Source organism: Mugil cephalus, chromosome 8, assembly GCF_022458985.1.
Source record: "Mugil cephalus isolate CIBA_MC_2020 chromosome 8, CIBA_Mcephalus_1.1, whole genome shotgun sequence".
Lineage (NCBI taxonomy): Eukaryota > Metazoa > Chordata > Actinopteri > Mugiliformes > Mugilidae > Mugil > Mugil cephalus.
Window position 1 is genome coordinate 19019229 of NC_061777.1, and position 20026 is coordinate 19039254.

General features: G+C 42.0%; 4 protein-coding genes across 9 annotated transcripts; 1 reads left to right on the forward strand and 3 right to left on the reverse strand.

Moving 5' to 3' along the window:
• Positions 1 to 427: 427 nt before the first annotated feature.
• Positions 428 to 5249, reverse strand: sf3a1 (splicing factor 3a, subunit 1). 4 transcript variants are annotated; one of them, XM_047591078.1, is made up of 16 exons: positions 5147 to 5249; positions 4946 to 5024; positions 4332 to 4444; positions 4044 to 4248; positions 3702 to 3959; positions 3541 to 3615; positions 3299 to 3449; positions 3009 to 3205; positions 2725 to 2842; positions 2323 to 2630; positions 1940 to 2188; positions 1641 to 1848; positions 1363 to 1517; positions 1073 to 1174; positions 901 to 972; positions 428 to 817 (listed from the first exon to the last, which is right to left on the reverse strand). In XM_047591078.1, the coding sequence occupies exons 2-16, from the start codon at positions 4991 to 4993 to the stop codon at positions 716 to 718; spliced, it is 2361 nt and encodes a 786-aa protein (XP_047447034.1). In that variant the 5' UTR covers positions 4994 to 5024; positions 5147 to 5249; the 3' UTR covers positions 428 to 715. The 4 variants fall into 4 exon arrangements, with proteins under 4 accessions (XP_047447034.1, XP_047447036.1, XP_047447038.1 ...); XM_047591080.1 differs by having other exon boundaries at positions 4332 to 4441; positions 5147 to 5248; XM_047591082.1 differs by lacking the exon at positions 5147 to 5249 and having other exon boundaries at positions 4332 to 4441; positions 4946 to 5130.
• Positions 5232 to 9770, forward strand: ccdc157 (coiled-coil domain containing 157). Of its 2 annotated transcripts, none has more exons than XM_047591083.1 (10): positions 5232 to 5571; positions 5655 to 5805; positions 5898 to 6588; positions 6665 to 6742; positions 6828 to 6997; positions 7106 to 7282; positions 7378 to 7546; positions 7801 to 7940; positions 8067 to 8161; positions 8264 to 9770. In XM_047591083.1, the coding sequence occupies exons 1-10, from the start codon at positions 5324 to 5326 to the stop codon at positions 8496 to 8498; spliced, it is 2154 nt and encodes a 717-aa protein (XP_047447039.1). In that variant the 5' UTR covers positions 5232 to 5323; the 3' UTR covers positions 8499 to 9770. The 2 variants fall into 2 exon arrangements, with proteins under 2 accessions (XP_047447039.1, XP_047447040.1); XM_047591084.1 differs by having other exon boundaries at positions 8085 to 8161.
• A 1287-nt stretch (positions 9771 to 11057) lies between these two features.
• On the reverse strand, positions 11058 to 17250 carry slc7a4 (solute carrier family 7 member 4). The gene is made up of 5 exons (XM_047592653.1): positions 17113 to 17250; positions 15009 to 16072; positions 14205 to 14905; positions 14000 to 14108; positions 11058 to 13144 (listed from the first exon to the last, which is right to left on the reverse strand). The coding sequence occupies exons 2-5, from the start codon at positions 15988 to 15990 to the stop codon at positions 12927 to 12929; spliced, it is 2010 nt and encodes a 669-aa protein (XP_047448609.1). The 5' UTR covers positions 15991 to 16072; positions 17113 to 17250; the 3' UTR covers positions 11058 to 12926.
• A 678-nt stretch (positions 17251 to 17928) lies between these two features.
• dgcr6 (DiGeorge syndrome critical region gene 6) lies at positions 17929 to 19904 on the reverse strand. 2 transcript variants are annotated; one of them, XR_007113308.1, is made up of 6 exons: positions 19575 to 19904; positions 19279 to 19439; positions 18993 to 19093; positions 18751 to 18891; positions 18389 to 18590; positions 17929 to 18278 (listed from the first exon to the last, which is right to left on the reverse strand). XR_007113308.1 is itself a non-coding variant. In XM_047592705.1 (5 exons), exons 1-5 carry the CDS (start codon positions 19676 to 19678, stop codon positions 18522 to 18524), a joined length of 576 nt encoding a protein of 191 aa, XP_047448661.1. In that variant the 5' UTR covers positions 19679 to 19904; the 3' UTR covers positions 17929 to 18521. The 2 variants fall into 2 exon arrangements, 1 of the variants encoding a protein (XP_047448661.1); XM_047592705.1 differs by having other exon boundaries at positions 17929 to 18590.
• Positions 19905 to 20026: the final 122 nt, after the last annotated feature.

Here is a 20026-nt window from a genome sequence, read left to right on the forward strand (position 1 = left end):
AATTGTAGTACACTTTTGACTTGAATTCAGTTCAGTGTCTAACTGTAGATGTTTCAGTCATGTAGTGGCTGGGGCTGTCTGTAACAAAACCAAATACATCCTTCAAAAGAATCATACACTTCAATTACCCCATTTCTTAATCCGTTCAACATATACTGAACGTTAGTTCAGTATATAAGAGTTATGAAGTTATAATGCTTTTACACATTGTACCTAACTTTTTTCTGCATCCTTTTTGCCAACTCCTGTCTTTGTGTAATGATGCTACTGGATACCTAATTTTCACAAGAACCTGATGTCTTGCCAAGCAAGTGTAAATGTTTTTCTGTTTGAGCAGCCTGTGCATCACGTGACTTGCATTGATCCATGTCATGTTATTCAAACACACTGTAGTAGTCAGTTTATTCACCAACGAAAGGCTTTTTTAAAATTCCTTTATTTAAATGACAGAACATGATGGGGCTTTACTTATTCTTACAAGTTACCAACTGTATATCATCATGAACAAATCAGAATTTGAACCAATTACAATTTGAACCAACAATAATTATTACCATGCCTGTCAGCGACCGTATAATTCATTTAACATTTAGGAACAACATGTTCTTCACACAAAAGTGTATGAAAAATGCTATTTAATTTCAAAAATGACCATTAAACTAAAATGACAAGACAGGACAGAGTCAAAAAAATCTCAATTTCCTCGCAGCGTGGCTCACTTCTTTCTTCCACCTCTCTCCTTCAGTGCCAAATGAATGACGGAACCGTTGCACATGTTGTAATAAGCCAGAGAGTTGGAATCCTTGATGAAAATACCCTAAAAATCCACAATATTTGTTAGTCGTTTGTCTCTACGCAGATGACATCACATGTTTCAACAAGGTTAAAAGAAAACTTTACCTCATACTGCAACTTCTGTTTTCCAGCTGGCATGCCTGTAGCTTCATGGATTTTGACTTTAATGACAGACACCTGTGGAAACATTGCATTTGCACATCCGTTAGAATGCAGCAGTGGCACTTGAATACATTCATGAATTAAGTACACTGAAGTACAATAAATATTTGCATACCTGGTCTGTGAGTGGGACAGTGAAATTGAGCACTTGGCCATTCAGCTTCCATTCGCTCTTATCCTGCATGTTCGGCACCTGCACTTTAACTGCCACAGGACCCTGTAGATGGAGGGAAAAAATAGAAAAATTACAGCCCAACTTTAGATACAACATGTATATTAAATTGAGGGAGCTAAAAATGTTCCAATTCTGTATTTTGTCTGCATGCTGGTGAAAGACTGTGCCATAGTATAGGAAATGTATTGCAATGCAACATATTTCCAGCACATCACTCATCTACAACAAACCTTGTTTCTACGGAGGAACTCCTCCTCTGGAATAAGGTTGTCTTCTGTCTTCATCTTCTTGCTGGCTGGCTCATCCTCATGAGGAGGGGGTGGATGGGAAGGTGGAGCTGGAGCAGAGCTTGGTGGCTGTGGTACTGGAGGAGCGGGGACAAATGCTGGAAGAAGAAAGAGGTCATTTAACTTAATTTCATGAAACAAACAAGGTGAGAAATGTTCTGTTGCTAAATTGGCAGAAGAGAAGAATCAATTTCACAGATGTTTAGAAGCTTTCATCTTACCAGTTGGAACAACCATAGGAGGTGGTCTGGGGGCCATGATATGAGGTGCTGATGGGGGCATGGGAACCACATTGATGCGAGGGGCAGGAATCATGGGGGGCATCTGAGCTATAACTTGTCCTGGTGCAAGACGTACCACTGGAGCCACAGGTGGTCTTGGAATTACAGGTACAGCAGACAAAAGAGTTGTGCGCACTGGAGGGGCCACCTTGTGGAATAAACAAATTAGTGGATTATGAGGTATATATGCACAATCAAGAATTATGAAGAATACATCCTTTATAAAGCTAGTAACTTACAGAGACAGGTGGGCGAGGTACAGATGTGATAGGAGGATTAGGTTTAGGCATATTGGAGGCAGAAGAAGGGATGGGAGGCTGGTGATGAACATCAGATGGCTTGCTTGGGCCAATTTTCTCCTTGGTGTCATCCTCTCCAACCAGTCCTTTGGCTTTGTGAATCGCTTCGATCTGCTCTTGCAGGGTGATGTTGGCCTGTGCTGCTTGCTGTGTGCGGGCCATACTTCCTGAATGCCCATCCCAGGTAACCTTTTGAGGGAATAGTTAAAAGATACAGAAACATTAATGTAAAGAAATTAACTTTTGTGTAAACTATGTGGATTAAAACTATTCTGGTTCAAATTGAATCATCTAAGAGACTTATAAACCACAATTGTTCTCACCTTCTCCTCTGGCTTCTGAATTTCTTCTTCACCAATCTTTTTACCGATGGCTGTCTCTTCCACACCAAAGATATCGGTACGCCTCTCAGCCAGCTGTTTCAAGCTGCTCTCAATATCCAAACCAGGAGCATAGACTTCATCCTCTGTCTGTCTCTCTCTGATGCTACGGTCTCTTTGCTCCAACCAGCGCGGGTCCAGCAGACCAATGCGCATGTGCTCCTGCATCTTACTGGCTGGAATCTTCTCACCAGTAATTGGGGAGATGAGGTATTCATCTGAAACTGCAACTGGAGGCTGAGGCCTGGAAGCTGTGAGGAAAAGATAGCATGAGATTAACACACACTATACAAAGTAATAGCTTGTTATGGATGTAGTTTTCTTCCATCCAGGGAGTGCTGCTACCTTTGGGATCATAGTCTTTGCGAATAATAACATGATCTGGAGTTGGAGGCAGTGGGGGTGGCATTGGGTTGTCTGGTGGCAGTGGTGCCTTCATGCCATCATCATCATCATCAGATCCCTGAAAAAAGAAGAATATTTACGTTACCAGAAATTATTGTTAGTTTACTTCTCTTCCAGCAGAGGGAAAGCAAACATGGGTGCTCAAAGGAAACATGTGTTGAGATTAATGGAAATTACATTCCACAAAGACTCACAGCACAGCGATTAACAACATCAATTCTAACCTCATCCATGTCCTGCACTTGGGTGTCCTGATCAGGTTGTGAAGCGTGGCCGTCACGCCGATCCTCCCGCTCATCGTCTTCATCCTCACTTTCAACCTCCATTTCTACTTCCTCGCTCTCGCCATACTTCTCGTAGCGTTCTTGGATTAGGATTCGAGCACCAAGTTCCTCTGGTGTGGTGGGTGGGGGGAAGTGGCCTGGGGGAAGAGAGATACCATGAAAAATACATGATTCATGAAACATGAAGGTATATTTAACGGATATATGGTTTAAATGTTGGGTTAAATTACCTTGTTCATTTGGCTGGAAATCTACCGTCTCAACCACTACAAAGTCATGCCAATCGATTTGGGCATATGCCACTCGTTCTTTCTCTCTTTCCTCCTCCTCCTTCTTTCTCTCACGCTCCTGGAACTTTGCCCACTCAACTCGGTACCTCACCTGATGGATGTGGAACAGGACAGCTGATTAATATGGGCAACAAGTTATTTAATAATTATTCTAAGAAACCATTTCAAATAAAACAGCTTACCTGGTCCATAACCTCTCTTGGGTTCTCAGCCTCTCTTTTGAGTTTGGCCAGCAAACCTTTCGGAGGAATCAAAATCTGAAGGTACAAAGACAAAATACAATTTAACGTCAACACGCAAACAAACGCCTATCATTTCAGAGAGGATTTTTTTTTTAGGTCACCTTAGTGTATTGTTCAACCAGTTTGGTGAAGTAGTTGAAAAGGCTGTGTTGTGGACGCAAAAAATCAAACTGGTAGTTTCTCTGTTCTTTCTGCATGAGCTGAGTGAGAAATTGGCGGCCATTGCGAGCAACAAACTGGGCTGTGAGCTTGACTACATCCAAATCAAACGCCGAGATTGATGGAGGATCTGCAATGAACTCAAACTCAGGTGGTGGTTCTTTGGGGACGACTGTCTCCTGAATGACCTGTGACTGCACCTGTTGATAAAGCATTAGATGTTAAGAACAAACAGTGCCAGTTACAAGCAATGATAAAAACCACACTGAAATCCAGGGTCTTACTTTTTGTGGAAGTTGCTGAGACTGCTGCATGGTCTGCTGCATAACCTTAGGCACTGCTGCAGATGGTTCTTGTGCTTTGCCTTCCTTAAATTCATTGACCTTGTGACGGTAGTAGGAATGGTAGGGATCATTGGGGTTGAGGAAATTAAACTTTGGATTGTTGATTTCATTCTGACGAATTCTTGCTTCAAACTCTGGTCCATTCCTGTGACATAACAAGAAATGTGTTATACCATATACATAAAATAGTGATTGTAGTTACATTAATACATAAATTTGATTACTAACCTGGCAACAAAGCTGGCTGTCTTGTCAACGATGTTTCGGACTTCAGGAGGTGGATATATGATCCCAACGATGGGTTTGGTGGCCGGGGTTTCTTCCACGGGTGCATCGTTCTGCTGACAGAATTTACATGTGTTAGGTTGTCTTATGCAAAACTTGACACAAGATTTAGAAACAAGGAAATTAACTAAGTAAGCACCCTCACCGGGGAAATTTATTAAAAATATTTCTCCCAAGAACCCGACACTTTAGGTTGACAAAGAATCTGATAAAGTTGTTATTATGTTATTGAGAATAATAAACAGACTTACAAGGTTACGGGGGCTTGCATAAGTATACCGTAAAAAAGCTTTACTGTAAAACTGTTAAAAAATCCCTTCAGATCCCTTCTAATATCAAATCTTAGATTAGGCTAAGAGGCGAATTAGCCATCAATGCTAACTGCATAGTAACAACATTTAACGTTACGCTTAGTCAAAATAGCTGCCAGATAATGAAAATTCTAATTCATAAACAACGTTTACATTAGAGGGAAGGGTGAACGGATGACTAGTTAGCGGACAGAAAAGTATGTTAGCTACGTGACTACCATTAGCTTAGCTTAGCGGTATCATTACCTTGTTGTTGGACTCCGGCTGAACTATCTGAACAGGCCCCGGCGGCATGGCTGTGACTTTTTGTCAAAGCGGAATTTTCCTGCAAACACCGAACAATAAGAGTATATTTGTTCAAATGCAACCTGTTTATATTACTTTATGCGAGGAACACAATCTATAAGATGTGCTAAAAGCGTATATTTGCAGTGGTTGAATACTCACTGCGTCGCGCTTTCGTCGAGCCAATGGACGCGTATTACTTCCGGTAACACGCCGCAGAGGATTGTGGAACATGGAGTAATTTTTCTGAGGTTTCCAAGGAGATCAGATGTCAACAAGGTACATCTTTCTCCCCTTGAGCATCCGGCAGAAAATCTAGCTTCCAGCAGGTTCTAAGCCATGAGTGAGTTGCTGGGTCGTCAGGACTGTATCGACAGCCTCCGAAAAGACCTGGTCGACCTTCAAGGGGCGATTCTGGACGTGCTGTCCAGAACCGGCCCGGTCCGCTTTTCCTCCTGGAAGTTCCCCGACAAACTCTCTTGTAATCTAGACATGGTAGCTCTGCTGGAGCAGTACGATTTTATGGATGGGGAGGACGCATTCAACCAGCATTCCCACATTGTTTTACTGGAGCTGCTGATTGACAGGTAAGATATAACGCTAAGATAATAATTACTTCAATGCTTCCTTTTTTAAACACACTTCTTTTCTCCTCTTCTGACCCAACAAGGCTTCTACTTCTTCTGCAAAGCTGCAGTGTTTTTGCTGAGCAAATGAGTGGCAGCTACAGGAGCGAACAACCCCAGCAGAAAGTATGCCTCTCAGTTGGTCTTGTGGTCAGGAGCTATTGGAGTAATTTAGTTCAGTTTGCCAACATAAAGGTAGGTATATTGCTTCATCTTAGAGAAAATAATGAAGATTGAGCAGTCAGAGACATATCTTATTATTTTTTATTTCTGGTTTCTCCTTTTAGGAGATCTGCCGAGACATTAAGAAACAAACAAAAACATTTAACTGTGATGAGACAAAAACGCCTGGCTCCAGCCAAATAAGTGCACGCTCTGAGTTCTGCAGACATTGTTCATCGGCCCGGTCTTCAGCGAGCTCATTTAAATATATCCCACAAAGTCAGGATGCCTCCAGTCCTACCCACAACACCCCGAACCATCCTGTCGTTCAAGGCCATAATGTAGGCTGCCAGACAATCGTATCGTCCCTCATTCCCTGTGATGCTTGTCATCAAGTGCAGTCCATTTTGAGAAAGACGGGAGATGCTTTAGTAGATCTATTACAGTGTGAGGGTCTGCCCTCATCTCTGCAGCCTCTCTTAGCAGCTGTGGAGGACACACTGGAACTGGGACACATGACAGCAGGTGATGTTGGTCAGTGGGCCAATGAGCAACTCAGGGACATGCGGCGGCTGGCAAAACATGTTCACGATGTGCGGTGTACGGTACAGCCTCTTAAAGATCGACTAGCTGCAGTAGAAACGGAAAGGGAGAGATCCCGAGCCCAACTGGAAAAGGTGCAGAACGAGTTCAAGCAACAAATAGAAAAACACCAAGCAAACGTAGTCCAGCTGGAATTTTCACTGCACAAAGTACAGAGATCCATGACAGAAACAGAGCAAAGACTACTTGAGGAGCAACAGCAACTTAAAAGAGGTGAGTAAGCTGTTAATAAACATGATGGAAAAATTGCTGATGTCACATTTACTATGGTTTTATATTTTTGTAACAGATGCTTTGTCCCTGGAGGAGAGTAATGCCAGACTAAAGGAGAAAGTAGTGTTTTTGCAAGATACTTTACAAGCGCTTGGTGAGGAACTGTAAGATTTAGTTTGCCATCATGCCACTCATGTTTTGCACATAAAATACAAATGGATCTTTTTTTTCTGTGTTAGAATGTGAGAAGCATGTGCTGCAAGACAAAGTGAAGACCTTGCAAGGAAAGGGTGAGGCTTGTTGCGAACTGCAAAACAGGGTCCAGCAATTAGAGAGCCAGATCTCTGACATTCAGCTTCTTCTTGACAAAGAGCGTGCCAAGTACCAGAGTGCTTGCCGACAACAAGAGGTCAGTGTCAGAAAACTGGATTATTTGTCCTGCTCGAGACATTTATAGTCACACACAAATCAGTCACGCAACAGCAATTAAATAGACTTATTTTTACTGTGTGTTCAGTCAATGCAAGCAAAGCAGAACTGTTTGCTAGAGAGAGTCGATGCCCTGGACGAAGAGTGTGAAGAGTTGCAGAAGCAATTAGGAGAAAGAGAGGAGCAACATATAAACCTACACAATGAGCTGCAACAAATGTCAGAGGAGAAAGAAAAACTGCAAGCTCAGCTCACTCAGCAGCAGGTACTTGGATGCCAAATACCAATAGAAATACCCATAATACACACTTTTAAGCCCAGCAACATATGCCCTTATGTGTTTTTTCTGTCTCTCTTCAGGAGTTGCACTTAGGGCTTGAAAAGGAGAAGCAGAAACTCGAAACACAGGTGAGCGAGCTGAAAAAGTGTGTGGTCGAGCAGAAGGAATACGTGCAAGGATTAAAGGAGAGGGAGCGACTGTTGGTGGCTTTTCCAGAGCTCACCCCGCTGGCTCAGGCCCAACCACAGAGTAGGCAATTATGAATCATCCTGTGACTGACATCACCTACATGCATGCACATAAACTAGTTTGATACTCATGCTTTGTTGAGTGAGAGTGTGGGAAAAAAACTTTACATAGGTGTCCCTGTGCACCTACAGTGTATTGCACACAGCAATGAAATTCTTATTTAGAGTGAGGTTATGAAAATTATTTCATGGCCATTAATTAGAAAAGTCATGCAGGTCATTCATTCTGTATGTGTTGCTCTTTTGCAAACAAAGGTACAGGAAATGTGCTTCTGGATATGGAGCAACAAATGCAGGCAAATAGCATTCGTATAAAGGTTCTGGAGCAGGAAAATGCTGCTCTACGCAGAAGTCTTGAGAAACTGGGGGAAAGAGCGCAACATAATTCCATCAGGGTAGGAATTTAATAATGCTGTAAATGAGAAACTATTTGATGCAAACTATGCATTAATTGTACATTTCTCAACTGCATGGTTATACGGTGTTACCTGGATTGACTGTCTATACATTTTTAAATATAGGAAACCTCCCCCCTGCAGGCGTGGAGTGTATCTCCATCCAGCACTCCAACAGAAAAGCAACAAAATCACCTGACACAAATGCAGAAGAGTCCATTGTGAGAATAGTATTATGTTCTAACACAAACAGCACTCATTTTACACATGAGTAATCTTAACACTGTGTTTCCGTTGTGACCCTCTTCTTCTTTGTTTCACAGGCAGAGCAGCAGTGCACCACGGCTGGGCCCCAGTCACAGAAGAAAGGAAGCGAGAGGTGGGGAAAGTAGTTTGGAGTCATCCAGGTCAGAGGATCGTGTGTCTGCCTCCCCCTCCTCCCTGCACCTTCAAACCATCCACCTCAACACGGACTCCACTCCTGCAAAAAGCCCCACGAGGCTACGCAGCACATCTCTGTTCTCTCATTCTAGAGGCGTGAATCCGAGGAGAAAGTAAATGTAAATGTATTTAATCAGAAGCTACTTTTGTGAAAGACAGCACAAGTCTGTTTAAGTACCATTGGCAACAATTACACCGTGCACTTTCTTACATTAACAATGCTTCTATCCTACATTACTGTGTGCACTTACGACTGTTATCACTCCATATGTCATTGATGTTAAACCAACTATGTCTCACTGTGTAAACTTAAAAGGAAGAGTTCTGACAAAGGAATCACATGGGTCAAAGTAAATGGATGGCTGGAACAACCTTGAATGTCACGCAAATAATGTGCGAGAGAAAGACATCCGTGTCATTGTTTGTATGCTTTCTGGCAAGGGTGGGTGTTCCCATGGAAACGCCAGAGCTTTCAGGATTCAGAGGAATCATGCTCAACTGAATCTCACTTCAGACCTTTATTTCATTCCTCGTTAGTGCACCAACATTAAAATGCAACTTATGATCCTTAATTTGGAGATGAGCCATTTTTGCATTCACATGCCAGGCACTGGGCTCGTTTTGCTGTGCTAATTTAAGATGTCACGAGTTCAGTTGTGTGAGTCTAATATAGAGTCACAAATTTGACTTGATTAGCGTTTCTAATCATCTTAGTATCGACACTTTGACCTCTCACTAATGCGTCCCGAATGAACACCTGATCTGTCATTTTATTCAATTAAAAGGCAACTCATGACTGCAGGGTTAATCCCTAACATGGGTTAGCTAAACATTTGTGTCATCAAGCATGTAATGAAGTTAGTCTAAAGTACATTCAGCTAGCAGCCATAGATGGAAGGGAAAATGTTGCTCGACAAAGAATTTCATCACCACAGCATCAAGTCATGATAATGTGATTATGTAGACTTACACAGACTATATACTTCCTGCAAGATGATAAAATCACTTACATTGCAGATTTTTTATTTATTTATTTTTTTAATCATGGGAGGGCTACAGTAGAATATAGCAAAAGAAAAAAGAAGCAACCATTAGATATGGTCAGGAAACATACCCAGTAGATTACCTACATTAAGACAATTGTGTTTTATAGTTTTTCTGAGTCATGTTTTGTCTGAGTCAACATCCATTACTGCATTCAGGTTAATATTGAAGGAAGCAACACCCAGAAAAGGAAGCAAAACATTAGATAAAGTTTTAAAGCTATTGTTTTCATTTATAGAGTACTCAAATGAGAGTCCTGCTGAGTTTATTTCTCTTTTTTAAGGTGGGGTTTTGGTATTACTGCATAATAATGTTAAATAAATCTGGCTATAGCAAAACGGGAAAGTTTGGTCTATTTAAGATTTGTGTCTCAGAGTATATAAAAAGCTTTTGCAGTACTAACAGCAAACTGTGGTTTCCTAAAAAATTAAAGTTCAAATGTATTCTAATAAAATGTGCACTAATTTGCATAGACTCAATAAAAACTCAATAGACACAGACAATTCTCAAAGTGCAGCTAAGTAATGCATACACATCAAATGTAGATGTTTTCTTTCCACTGGTCTGAAAGACAAATGTTGTAACCTGACCTGGAAGCAAAATTGCCCTGTGCATAAAGTAATGATACTTTTGTTTGTTGTGGCTCAAATTAAAATGGCTACGAGGGTTATTATCTCTTTAAGACCTGAACATTCGCCTGCGCACAAAAAAAAAGTTTATGGTATTTGAATTACCATAACTCACAGATGGCCAAAATTCTAAGTGTTCCTAAACACTGGGAAGTGTACTGTAAAGCCATTACAGTAATAATGACACATCACTGCTGTTGGCTACAGGTTGGGGAGCGACGCAAGACCGAGGAGACCCAGGGAGAGAGAGAGTTGTTTGGAGGAATTTGTTGGTTAAAACAGAGTTGGTTATACCTTTGAGATGTCACGAAGGCCTTCCAGACAAAAGCACAACTTCCCAGTGTTCAGTCACACTTTGAATATTGTCAATAGAGCAAACGACTGTGCGTTACGGTAATTCAATAATTTAACATATCACCAGCGATACATTCAGATTTAAAGGGTAAAGGGTTTGTATTTAGCAACAAGTAATGTCCAGACATTGGACAGACAAGTGTGTACTTAAGATCAGCCCATCATTAAGTGGTCTGGGAGCAGATAACTGGATGATGTACTCTGAATACACTGAATGTGTTCGAGTGTTTAAAACAGCTGTGAAAACTTACAGGTATAACATAGAGAATAAGTGTTAGTTTGCATGTTCTCGCTGTGTCTGCGTGGGTTTTCTCCAGGTGCTCCAGTCTCCTCCCAGCTCATTACATTTGCGTTAGGCTAACTGGTGACCTTAAATTAACCCTAGGTGTGAGTGTGAATGGTTAGAATGGGATAGGCTCCAACAACCCCTGAGGCCCTAGTGAGGATAAGCAGTAGTAGAGAAGATGACATGACATATTTATAATAGAAATTATTTCCTCTTGTTGTGAACAAGAACACTTTATTCTAGTTCATATTGTGCACTCTGGACTAGATACAGACTAAAGTGTTGCTAAATTTTACTTGCGTCATATTGTATGTCCTTCTCCAAGATGCAATCGGAAAACGTAACAATTTAGATTTTTGTAAATGCTGCTTGAAAACATTTATTTTTTCATTGTTTGTACTTTACACAGACATACAGCATAACAGAAGGATTTGAGAGGTTCATGTGCAAGTATAGAGTACAATATGATTCAGAAGTAGAAAGAACTGGATTGTTTTAACTGTGCTTCCCGGCACATAAAAAAAAAGACAGAGAAAGAGGTGAGAGAATGTTCAGCTTAAAAAAAGCACCACAGTAGTTGACATCAAAAGCATAACCGTGACAAAGGTTTACCAGATGACAGTTTGCAAACTGCAAAGTTGTACAAAACTCTCTTGAACCAAACTCCTTTTTGAAACTATGCCAAAATGCCTCCTATGTTACATTCTCTTCCAAGTTAGTGTTTTGGTTTAATAATTCAAAAGCATGAAGTTCTATATAGTTTTTTTTTAAATATCTAACACACATATAAATGAAACTAAACCATTCGAAGCGACTAGTTTAGCTTTGGAAATTGGTCTGTATTGATTACAACATGTTTAAGGCCATTGGTTTCTTCTGTAAAACATGCAAACAAACTGGAGTTACACAACAAACATCTTTCGCAGTACTTTTACATACAGTATGTGATACAAAATAAAGCCTCATTTTAGGTCATCAACTGACACAAGTGCAGTCTGTGGGAATGTTATCTGTATAATACGAGAGAGTTCTCACATGTGGTGCTATCTCAAAACTGGGTCAATCTGCAGACTGGCGACAGGGACTGCTGCAAATCTGCTGGGATTACGGAGGCCTCAGAGAGAGCAAACATCCCACTTTAACAAAACAACTGATGTCTGCCAGCCTGTCGATATCTGTGTCCAAAGAGTCTCATTCATTAGGTTTGTGCTTGCCACTATATCAAATTGTTTCTCAGGTTGCCTCTGGAAATCAGTCATGTGATCTCAGTGATCGATGTGCTTTGATGTACATCCTCATACAGGGAGAAAGGGGAAGGTGCTGAAGGACTGAAGGTACGTGAGAAAAAAAGACTGCTCAAGATCAGTGACACATAAAAGAACAGGGTCACGGGGTGAGTTTTAAGAGATTAAGTGATGTGTTCACCCAGTGAAAATGGGGACAAAAATGACTGAAATGGACAAATAGGGCTACATGCAAAACACAGAATATAACACAGATATAGTTGCACACAAAACCTATATAAAATAAAGCATAATCAATAATAAAAAAATAAATACATACAGAGTCTTATAACATAGAATTAAATACTTTGTCAAAAAACAATATACTTAGAGAAGTCTACGACTGCCAAATGAAGATGGACAAAATGGGTCTAAATAATTAAAGCATGTGGTTTCTTCAGTGGCTTTGGGTAGAATGATATGTGAAAAGTCAAAAATGTAAACTCACAACTTTGTGCATTCTTCTGCTTAACTTAAAAAATGCAACAAATGAATGCTTGCTTTGCCCAAACTAATAACTTTCAAAAAGAAAAAGTTTATTTTCCAGCTCTAGAGCTGTGTTAACATTTAAAAAATCCTCCACTCTTTGTAACAAAGAAAGCACCATATATAATCTACAACGGCATGGACTCTGACAGACTGGCAAGGTTGCAAGAAAAGAGCTGGTCTTCAAGGATATAACACAACTTTGTCGCTAAAAGTTTACAGGACAGTAATAAAGCTCTCTATTGTACATTTGAGTATTACAAGATATACAAATAGGCCTCACAATAACACAGGGAGAGTGCATCCCATCCTGTGGTGTGCATACATATGCAGAGCAACGAGTACAGACTGTCACGCGCTAAAGGGAGTGAAATACAGAGTAAACTAGTGATAGTACAGAGTATGAGTGGGAGACAACAGACAATACCAGGCAGTTGTAACGATGACTCTGACTGGTCACACATCATCTCTGTCCCGTGGACTCCTCACCCGCTGAGGGAGTTGTTGGACTGATGTGGTGCGCTGAGGTGTCCACTTGACCATCGGGCTGGACCGACTGAACTGTCTCTACCAGGCTGCCGCTGGGTAGCACCACGTACCGGGCCGCCATGTCTTTGGGCTGCAGCTCCCGTATTCCCTCCTTACTGTGCCAGATCCCGTAGCCAAAATACACAAAGAGACCTGGGAAAGGGACAGAAATATTTGTGACTGGAGCACAATTGTAACTGTAACAGGAATAGTGATCAAAACATTGTGCTTTGTGATAAAAGCTGTTATTATTATCACATAAAATGTCACAAAAAAAACCACAATCATCCTGCTAAAATGGCACAGATAGTATCAGTTTTGAATGATTTGTGTCTCATTATATCAACGTTTTCTCCTCATCATAGTTATATAGCTAGATAGATAGAGGTAAACACAAATTACAGCCAAAGCTGATTGATGGGATTGTCATTGACACTGAGTCGACCACTTTTTTCCTCTAAAGGTCATTACGGAAGTGTCAACTTCTTTTTCCTGGGAATGGGAGCTCAGCCAACGGCCCCCGTCATGTGTAATATTGCACAAACAAGTGCATCTTGTTAATGTGTAACAGTCTGGCAGTGGTATTTAAATGGTTTACTGGTTCAGAGACGCCTTAAGCTAATGCAGATAATCACGTTACTCAAGTGATCCCCCCTCAGTGACAGGAGATTAAGTTTGACCACCACCTACATCCTCAGAGGATTGCTGACGAAAGGGAAACATTACTTTGCCTCTTCGATAACCCAGAAACCAGTTGCTTTATCTGGTGGTGTGATATTGTCAGTACATACTGTGCACTAACAACAGAAGGGCAGGCGTTTTATGACAGTCTATCCAAGCAGCTCGCCAAGCTAACAGACACGTCATATCAAGAGTAGACTATAGATTGCAGGCTATTGTGTAGACAGGAAATGGTGTGCTCACTACTGGCAATAATTTCTTATTTGCTAATTTCGTATTGCATCTACGCAAAAGAGTGTTCTCAGTCTAGTTCTGATGCCTTTTTACCTATAGCAATCCAGACGGTGAATCGAATCCAGGTTAAAAAGCTGAGCTTCATCATGAGGAACACATTAATGAGGATACTGGCACCTGGAGTCAGCGGAACCAGAGGTACCTGTACAACAATTAAAGTTTAGTCACTCCTCAGTCATAGTTGGTTTTCATGACAACAATTGACATAAACCACAAATGAAATGCTACTTTACATTACCTGAAATGTTTTTTGGTTCTTTTGCGGCTCATGAACCCATATGAGTATCAGGCTAATAAGGAAAGCTAAGCTAAAAATCACCAGCAGCATTGCGAAGCTCCAGACTGGGAGTTGAAGCTGTTTGTTTCCAAATTCCAGCACAGCACAGAGGGACACTGAGCTCACAATCAGAGTCAGCACAGAGTAGGCCACCACGTCGCCCGGCTCACAGTCACCCAATAGCCTGTCCAGGTATGGCTCCCAGCAGGCTCTCAGCTGCCCCACCCCACGCCGCTCACTTGTCTTCTGCCTCTCCACCAACTGGATCTTGTCAGAGAATGACTCATATTGTTTCAGCTCTCCGCTGTCATCGGCTATGGTGTGGGCCTCTGAGGGGGCAGGTGAAGGCTCAGCATTGGGGTTTGGAGATGTGGAAGCGGTTCCCTTGGCCTTCTCTGGCTGGAAGCGCAGTACAATAACACTTGATGCCACAAAGGTGTATGCAAGGAGAGTGCCAATGGACAGGAACTGGACCAAGGCCTCCAGGTCAAAGATCAGAGCCATGACGGCCATGAGGATCCCAAACACTAGAATGGCATTGACGGGAACTTTGGTGATAGGATTGACCCTTGCAAAAATGGAGAAGAACAATCCATCCTCTGCCATGGCGTAGACAATCCGAGGGAGGGAGAAGAGATTGCAGAGCAGCACAGTGTTCATGGCTAGAAATAGAAACAGAGAAAATTTGAGTGAAAAAAAGCATTAAAAATGTGCAGTACCGGCAACAATTTAAATGGCATGTCACTATTTAAAATTGACACTCACCACAGATGGAACCCACTGCTACGACAATTCCAGCCCAACTGTAACCTCGGCGGAAAAAAGCATCTGCAAGAGCTGAGTTGGGGTCCAGTGTACGCCAGGGTACCATCAGTGTGAGCACAGCGGAGACCAGGATGTAGGCTGTTGCTGCCAGTGCAAGGGAGATAGCAGTAGCAATAGGAATAGCCTTCTGGGGGTTCCTTGCCTCCTCACTCGAGGAAGCAATTACATCGAAACCCACAAACGCATAGAAGCATGTGGCTGAACCTGCCAGTATTCCCGACATCCCAAAGGGTGCAAAGCCTCCTTGTTCCTGGCTCCAGTTGGCCGGTTCGGCTAGCATGAAGCCAAACACCAGGATGAAAACAATGACAGCCATACTAATGGTGGAGAAGATGTGGTTGAGGTAAGAGGACACTTGAACTCCAAAGGAAATGAAGAACGAGGCAACTATTAGGATTCCTGCTGCTAGTAGGTCAGGGTAATGAGCAAGAAAGGGCACGTGCCACTGCATGATGTGCGTCTCTGTAAAGTTCTGGATAGCGTGGTTGAAAATGGAGTCTAGGTAGCCACTCCAAGCACGTGCCACAGCGGCACCACCAATCATATTCTCCAAAATCACATTCCAGCCAATGAGAAAGGCCCAGATCTCTCCAACAGAGACGTAGGTAAACATGTAGGCAGATCCTGTCTTGGGAATGCGCGCTCCAAACTCTGCATAACAAAAGGCAGCCAACAAAGAAGCAAGACCTGCGAAAAGGAAGGATATGATGACAGCAGGCCCAGCCGTGTCTTTAGCCACTGTTCCTGTGAGGACATAAAGCCCGGAGCCCACCATGCCGCCGACACCCAGCAGGGTCAGGTCCAGGGTGGAGAGGCAGCGTTTCAGTGATGTTGCCATCATGTCATCATCTAGCGTCTTGAGTCGGTTCAGTCTCTGGCAAAGGCGCACTGCTGGCGCACAGCCTCTCGAACAAGTTGCCATAGCTACAGAGTGAGTTAGGCCAGCTGGGTAGGTTGGTGTTGTGACAGTCAAACTGGATCCATTACCTGTCTACGAAGATGACCTGTAAGACATGGCACAAGATTTACAAAGGTAAGACTATGAAAAATGTCTGCATTTTGGGGTTCGATAATTGGTTCAATATATTTTAGACAGATGGGGTGTAAGATATGATGTGTTTAGGACCAACATGTGACACCTTGGACACAGATGTGTCTTCCAAGCTCATTCATTACATTTAAAGAAATTATCTCTTCACCCTAGTCTGCATAAAAAATGAACAGTGTCATGAAATATTCAGTAGGATATATTCTACTTGCTTTAAATACTTTATTTCAAATATTATGATTATAACTCATTAAGAGGAGCGGTAACAAAATAGCGACAGGCTATACAACCATCAATTTGGATTTGTCCAAAGAAACTTTGACATTAGGTTGACAATATTATCACCCTTGAGGTTAAGTCTCTAAAATTAGATTTAGACACCACGTGTATTGTGAAATATCCGGTAAACATGGCTAGATGATATGAACTTGCATTAGTGCAATGTGTTAGTTTCTGTGGCCCTCAACACTCACTAGGCCAGTCCACGTCACCTATGCCTTCGTCGATGTGTAAAATTACAGCACCGAGTACAGTTAACGATACAAGAGGAAAATTTCCATTGTCATTTCACCACTAAAACACACTATTCATCCGCCTGGCGGTGCAACATCAGCTGGCCAAGATGGACATATGGCGACAACAGGATGCCTCCATTACAATTACGTAACGCTTTATTCCCCTCTAGAAATTAGACCGCTATCCCAAACTACAAGCCTCGATAACAATACACATTCAAGCAAAACGCACACGAAAGATAAATAAAGACGAATGGAAATAATGGACGTTTTAAATGTCAGATAAATTATTTACAACAAGATGGAAACCCAAAGAGAGGATCGTTAGTGCATCACACCACCTCACTCTTGGATGAACTGGAAACGCTGCGCTACAGCGCACTTCTCATTCGTGAGTTAGGTAAAATCATTAGATCACAGCTTATGATAACGGAAGGAGAGTCGTCGGCGATAACACGAGCAATGAAACGACCCAATTTACCGTTGCTGTTGCTCAGGCTTTTCCCATCTGTGCTGCGGCTCCTGCGCTGTTGGAAGTTACCGGGGTGCGACGCCTGATGATGGAGCAGAAGGTGCACCGAGGAATAAAAGCAACACACACTGGTCGGACCGCTTCTTAAAGGCGCAGCCACCTTCATTACGCTCCGACTGAATGGGCTTCCCCACTGAGCCCCACCCATAAAATTGTAGCAGGAGATTATTAGGAGGATCTCACAAGATGGGTCCCAGATGAGCAACAAATACTATAGATTTATGTGATATGAGTACGAACACGTTTAAGAATAAGTCATACTACCAGCTATTTACCAGTACAAGCAAACAAGGAGCTCTGATACTGTAGGTGAGCATCTTACATTTGATCTACAACCAGCTCTAAGAACATAGATATGAGTCCTGCCCTGCAGTATAGTGGAGAACAGTAGGCATGTATCTTAAGTATGAGATATGTAAAGATTTTTCAAATGAAAAAAGAAAAAAAAAACAGGTCATAGGTTTTGTCCAGCTTCAGCTTTAATTATCCATTTCGCCACCCACAAGTATGTGCAAACCATTAATGGCAACAGTATAGTGTGTGTCTGTACAATATCATTCATTATAATATTGGTGGATTTTTATTTTTGGCCGATGATAAACATTTACCATCACTGACATTTTGAAACTATCAAAATAACTGAACACACTGGCGCAGAATAAAGTAGCCATTGTAGCAGATATATGAGAGCACAGCGGGAAATGCATGACAGTACTGCACAAAATAACAGACTGTTGAAAACAGAGCCAGAACACTTTGTAACAGGTTTCACACCTCCTTTATATTTTACACATTTTAAATCAGCACAATGAGGCCATAAATAAAGAACCGATATACCGCCAACAAACAGCAATAACATTTGGAATTTTGAAGAGTCCAGCTTTGATTTTAATGTGTCGACATTACTGTCGCTCAAAAATGGGCACATAAATCAATAAAACTTCCCTTTCCACATGAAACGTTGCAAACTGCTCCAAAGACATTGGGAGACATTTGTGGGTCTTTGGTGGTTTGTAGGCGACCATCACACTGTAAGAATGCCACAGCTTTAACACCAGTTTAAGTCATCTGTCTTCATCTCTTTGTGTCCTGGAACATGTATGCAATGGGTCTTCCTAATTGCACAATGTGAGAAAAGCATTTAAGTTGTCACAGTGTCCTACGTCTCTCCTCCAGGACTTGAACCAACTTTCTCTTGCAGATTTATAACACTGCCAATACTTACACTCAGACAACTTCTGTTCAAAACTCTGTGTCTGAACTTGTTGCTTCTCAGAGATAGCATTGTCGATGCATCCGTGGCCACTGAATAACTTGACTTGTGACACATTTGGAACTCTGTGTCTTTCTCGTGTTACTCAGGATTGTGACTCCTTTTGTTGTAGCTTGAGGATCAGTTCAAGTAGGTTCATCTGCATTGTCAGCTCCTGAAACACACAGTGGTTTGAACGGTATGTTAGGACATACACCACCCTCTGCTGGACATTCGTCTCCATAGCAATGTACATATTTTCTATGCAACTGTACTATTTATGGCATTAATATGTATTTCAACTAGAATAGTTAAAGGCATGTGTTGACATTAACCTGAGGATTAGTGGTGATATAAAACCCAGGAACTCCTGCCTTCTCCAGAGTGTTCTGCTGGTCAATTACTTTTTGATCCATTTCTGCCACAATCTTCTTATCCATCATTCTTTGCTCCTCCCGCACACGAACTTCCAGAGCCTGATGACACAACACACAGATATTAATAAACCAAAACGGCAACGAGATAATTTCGGTAAATGAATGACACAATGCTCAGGCAATGAGAATTCAATACTCGCCTCGAGCTCTGCTTGTTGGTTTGATTTGAGAAGTGCAAGGTTGTGAGACTTGCACGACTGCAGAGCATCTTTGTGTTTTCGAACAAGATCTTGTTTGAGTGCTGCACACGAAACAAAACAGCCAATCATTGAAAAGTGAAAGAAAAAAACAGAAAAGCAGGACTAATGTTGCACATAGTTGTGGATTTGAGGCGACTAAGTAATTATTCAGGTAACAGACATGGAGATGCTTCTTGGAACAGACCACATTTGTCACTGCATGACATCTGTTAAGCACGGCACCAACCTTGGTGTTCACCATGCAACTTTTGCCTTTGGTTGTACAGATTTTTCTCTGTCAGATGCTGAATATCCAGGAGGCCCTGCACAATCTCATACACTGTCCCGTCTATGAGTGCCAGAGCCAGGTCACTTAGCGTGTTGTAGGACAGGCGCTGCTGGAAGGAGCTACCCATGAAGAAGAATGAAACAAAACAAAGAGGGTGATGTTATAAGTCGCCCATATACCTAAAACTAGACCTTTCTTCGTGTAACTAGTTTTCTGAAATCAGCGGAGTAAGGATATCCTGGGGGAAACGATACCTTGATAAATCTTTGACTAAGGTTTGCAGCTCAGATAACAGGTAGTAATGTCTTTCTTGCTGTTTAGTTGAATCGCCGTCAATGACTCCGGAGTAACCATCCATCCTTGCAAATGGAAAGATGAGCACAGCACAGGACGAGGTTCAACACATCCAGCCAGCGAGCTAATTTAACTATTTTATAGTTGAACGCTTTCGAAAACGAGTTATGTGTCCGAGACTAGTCTGCGAAGGCAACTCTTCGTACGTGAACAAAATGCGGTAACATTACTAAACCAAATTAGTAGCAAGGAAGCAGGGACTGTTTTTAGCTTCCCAGTCGTGCTAACAGGACCCCGGGGTAGCTGGCTATCAAGATGCCTGCATGTAATTTCACGCGTGAAGTGGCACGCCGCGTTCGCCAGATGGCGCGCTGTGATTCCTTAAGGATCGGCTGCTCGCCAGGTGTCACCG